This window comes from Boleophthalmus pectinirostris, unplaced genomic scaffold (assembly GCF_026225935.1).
Source record: "Boleophthalmus pectinirostris isolate CB_2022bp ecotype Guang Dong unplaced genomic scaffold, ASM2622593v1 HiC_scaffold_21, whole genome shotgun sequence".
NCBI classification, from domain to species: domain Eukaryota; kingdom Metazoa; phylum Chordata; class Actinopteri; order Gobiiformes; family Gobiidae; genus Boleophthalmus; species Boleophthalmus pectinirostris.
In genome coordinates, this window is record NW_026571175.1 from 3,423,829 (window position 1) to 3,428,694 (window position 4,866).

Here is a 4,866-nt window from a genome sequence, read left to right on the forward strand (position 1 = left end):
CAATAAGATATTCAACAACAACAAATGTACATGTCACTTGTTAAAAGCCAGTGAAAAAAGGTGTTTTTTTTTTTTTTTTTTTTTTAACTGTCTCTGCTTGTATTTGCACTGTACTGAATGAATCATTTGTGTGTTGGTTGTTCCCTGTACTTGGCCCCTGAATGTAACATGTGGCCCCTTAATGGCCCCTGTTTCAGAAAAATCCTAGAACCGCCACTTCTCTGGTAGATCGTTTCCCCGCAGGACTTCTTATGTGTCCCTGTGGTCCTGTAACCCCTCAAACTGTTTCCCACTGGTGCTTTTCAGGGTGCACACTCACCACACACACCACATGCTCCTTACCTTCTGCTGTCTCCACGCTGCTCTCTGGTTCAGGGGCCAAACTGGAGCACTTCCTGGTCGGGCCCGGGGTTCTCTGTCTCTCTCAAGTCAAAGATTAGTCCTGATTTAGTCCTGGTATAGACCTGGTGTAGTCCTGGTGTAGTCCTGGTTTAGTTCTGGTGTAGTGCTGGTTTAGTCCTGGTTTAGTCCTGGTTTAGTCCTGGTTTAGTCCTGTTTCAGTTTAGTCCTGTTTCAAGTCCTGGCTCATTAATAACAGACATAGATCATTTGGATCGGTGGAGCTGCTACAGATGCAGTTTACTGTTTTGGCTGGTTCAGTCTCTGTTTGTCCAATCACGGGTCTGAACGTTGACTGCTTAAGGCCCTGGTGACACCAACTCCAAATCTGATTGGCTGAAGCAACAGTTTCATGGACATTTATTTTGTGTTCAAGTTCCTGCAGAACAGATTATGAAGGGCTCTGACGTCTTTGACTTTGACTCTGCCTGGCAACAAGTGACGGCTGAAATGTGATTGGTCTTTAATATGAAAATACATGTGTGGGAAGCAGCAAAGCAATGAAAGGAAGAAGACAGATCATTTGGAATTATTTAATAATAATATAATTAACATCAGTCTGTGATTCAGATATTTGTTTAGGCCAGCAGAGAAGGACTTCGCAGGACCTGGACCACTGATATAAACATATGGGAGGTTATTTAAGTATTTTTTATTATGGTGGTTTACAGTTTGCTTTATGTTCATGAGTACAGTGTTAAACCTTAAAAACTCCAAGTAAAGTGAATTGATTAGGCCAGGAGGAGGGGCTAAGGGGTAAGGGGGAGCTCTTCTCGTTCTGTTGTCTGTCCTTGGTCTGACTGTGGGTGCTGGCTTACTGTGTGACTTCTGCTCTAAATACTTCTTTTTATTTTTTTTGGACTGCTTCTTCTCACTTCTGTCTGAACCTGTGACAGAAAACACTCTGTTCCACCCTGTGATGTCATGTGGAATACAGGAAGTGCTCCATTGTGTTTTTAAACTCCAGACACCTTGACTAGAATCATTTGGATACATTCAGCCCTGGAACTGTCAATCTCTACTGAACTAAAGGTAAAAGGAGCTGATAAACATGAAAACTACCATTTCATGACATCACAAGGTGAAACAGAGCATTTTGAGCTTTGGGGATGCAGACAGGCTGGACACTCAAACATGTGTGAATGAAACAATCCAAAAAGTCCACATCTGTTTATCAGGAGGTAACATTTTAACATGGTTTAAGATCACAAGAGTTAATTTAGCGTAACACAGGACTTTTAAATCAAGATATGAACATTAATAACAGACCAATCAGGTGTGTCATCACCATAGAATATTGAAGAATATTGATGTAACACTTATTACAAGAAGTAGATAAGAACAAATGAGACAAAACCACAGGAGATTAGTGAAGTGTGCACCATAACTGTTTATATGAAACATATGACATCATTGATTTGGTATCAGATTATAAACTTATATAGAATCAAGTTGGTGCATTATTTAGGGTTAAGTGGGACTTTTTTCTTAAGGATCAGCCAGACTTTGGTGACGACTGGTCCAGTGCTGATGTGAGGCAGCCCCACAAACACATCCACCTCCAGATATTTGCCGTTCCCAATGAAGACCTAAAGAAACAGAAGATTGAAGGAGGATCAGAGAGTGTCACCATTATTCAACCCCAAAGACGTGACTCTTGTCATTTGAGAGGACTTTAAATCAGGAGATTAACATGACAAGTTTGTGGAGCCACGTCCAAACAAATAATGACAAAGTTCAACATTTGTGGATCATAATTTGGAATATTTATTCTAATGTCAGTGAATCTCCCATAGAGTCATATAGAGCTGTTAAGAGATGATGTCACTTCCAAGAAACTTCACAGCTGATTTCAAGCTTTGTTTTTGTTTCTTAGTCATCAAAAATGTTTTCACATTTTTAAATGGCCAAAGTGCCTAAAAGTTTGCTTTGTAAGATTTAGTCTAGCCCCTCTCTGAGCCCACACTGGCTCCACTCTAGCAGCTCTCACTCTGATTGGTCAGAACTGGTCACACGGTGCATGTTTCTGACATCACACATCATTGTTTTCAACCAACTGATGAACCAGGAAGTGACATGACACTGAACAACTCTATAGGAGCTTAAAGTCTAATCATGACTTTGTTTGCTGGGGTAGTACCTGTGCTAATTACACATGAGGGTGATAGTTCTAATCTTTAGGATTCTTATTGTCAAAACATCATCTGAATATTGTCTTTGGGTTAATAAAAAATAAAACAATTGTAGGAACTGACCTCGATGAAGTAGTTATATCCAGTACAACTTGTTTCTTGTAGGATAAGGCTCTGAAAATCTTATAATTCTCTCCTGTGAGCTTCTCCACTTCACTCTTCACCTGAACAACAGCACAAGATTCACTCATAATACAGAAGGTCATTTTTTATGACACTTACTTGTCTCCATGGATAAGTTAGTTTACCTGAAATGTTCCACAGTATTGCATTAAACATCTATATGACACATTTTCTCTGTTATAATAATATTTCCTCATGAAAACATCCTCAGAGTTGTGTTTTCTTTTTTTTTTTTTTTACACATGTTTAACACAAATCATATTTGTGTGAATTTTTCTCAAACAGAAAACTCTGTTCCACCTTGTGATGCCTCTGATAATACAGGAAGTGCTCCACTGTGTTTTCCACAACTTCACTAGAATCATTTGGATGATTTCAGTCGTGGAATTGTCGATCTCTACTGAACTAAAAGTAAAAGGAGCTGTTCACTTGAAAACTACTACTTCATGACATCACAAGGTGGAACAGAGCATTTTGAGCTTTGGAGATGTAGACGATGAGGTAACATTATAACATGTGTAAAAACTCAAGAATCCATTTTCTGTAATACAGGACCTTTTTATAGGCCCCTCTCCACAGATCTGACCTGGTGCTTTTCTGTTTAGAAGAGTTCAATTCTTGCCTCACTACAGACACATTGTATAAGCAGCTCTTGAGGTCAAAATAATTCCACTGTGTACTGTCTGCATCCCATTATAAAGTGTTTTATTGTCAGAGAATCAGGAAGTGTGCTGTTTATTTGCCTAGTCCTTCAGGCATTATTTATAAGGCTTATAAAGTCATCATGGTGAATCATTAGGATGTTCAGAATGCATCAGGTCAGTGAGGAGTAACTTTGGACCAGTTGGTAAAGTGTTTGTCCACTGTTCTGAACATTGGGAGTTTGAATCCTGCTCTCAGGAAGCTGTCGTTGTGTCCTTGGGCAAGACACTTAACCTACCTTGCCCTCTGTGTCTATGTACACTGGTGTATGAATGTGTGAGTGGTTCTTTGATGTAAAGATCTATGAGAGCTTTGAAGGAGGAAAAGTGATGTATTATTAAACAATATAGTTCTGTTTTGGATTTGAAGACAATCAGGCACACGACTCATGAAACACACTTCAGAGTGAACCAACAGCAACAGCAAAAAAATGAAATAAATGCAACTAAAAATATATATATAATTTAAATATAATGTGAAGTAAATAAACGTACACAATATGATGTATTCTTAGTAAAATACTAACCAAACAGAGGACATGACATTAGAACACAACTTGGATGAGCTGGATGCCCTGCCACACCCAGAATAGACCAAGGCAAGGCTTTGAGAAACACAAGTTACAAGCCACATCTGTGGAGAGGTGATCCCACTCAAGATAAGAATACATGTTTTTCATTAAAAAAAAAAAAAAAAATAAAAAAAAACATAAACAAGCATTGCTCACCAGAAAAGTTCCAGAGTGTAGCTTTAAGTGTGTGATACTTACAGAGTCACAGATGGTCTGCATCTCTGCGTCTGCAGGTTGGGGATCTCCGATTTCTCCAGTTTGGTCAGACTCCATGTCTCTGATTTGTTCGCAGTATCAGGACTGTAGCTGCGTTCTGTCTGCACGCTGTTTTAAGGTGGTGGTGATCGATCAGTGGGGGCGTATCGACAGTGCACACCTTTTATCTGTAAGTCAGGTATCACATTTCAAGACTATTATAAAATGTCAAACTCTTGCCAAAACTTGCCAAACTCTCAAATAATGTCATATTGGTAAAGTTTCAAAGGTGTGGTTTGGAATTGGAAACCTCATAACTTTTCAAACTGTCACACTTGTTTTGTTTTGAGCATTAGCTGTTTGTTTACTGATAATGAACTTGTCACATGTCACCACTTTAGGAGTGGCTTTCTACAAGGACCTACTGTGTTTGTTCAAAGCAGACCTGCAGTCGGGAGAATGCGTTGTCTGGCCAGGTTTCTGTTTTTTTTGTTGGCTGAAGGGTGTGTATGCAGCGGTGAGGAACAGGGAGAGATGGTCTGACTGGCCCAGGCGGGGAGGGGTATGGCTCTGTATGCACACTTGATGTTAGAATATACCTGGTCCAGAGAGTTCTCCCCTCTTGTTGGGCATTTAACATGTTGGTGGAATTTTGGCAAAACAGTTTTGAGATTTGCATTATGA

General features: G+C 39.6%; 1 protein-coding gene across 1 annotated transcript; it reads right to left on the reverse strand.

Moving 5' to 3' along the window:
* Positions 1-1,769: 1,769 nt before the first annotated feature.
* LOC129410056 (cystatin-A-like) lies at positions 1,770-4,430 on the reverse strand. Its single transcript, XM_055157172.1, has 3 exons — positions 4,186-4,430; positions 2,655-2,755; positions 1,770-1,988 (listed from the first exon to the last, which is right to left on the reverse strand). The coding sequence occupies exons 1-3, from the start codon at positions 4,258-4,260 to the stop codon at positions 1,895-1,897; spliced, it is 270 nt and encodes an 89-aa protein (XP_055013147.1). The 5' UTR covers positions 4,261-4,430; the 3' UTR covers positions 1,770-1,894.
* Positions 4,431-4,866: the final 436 nt, after the last annotated feature.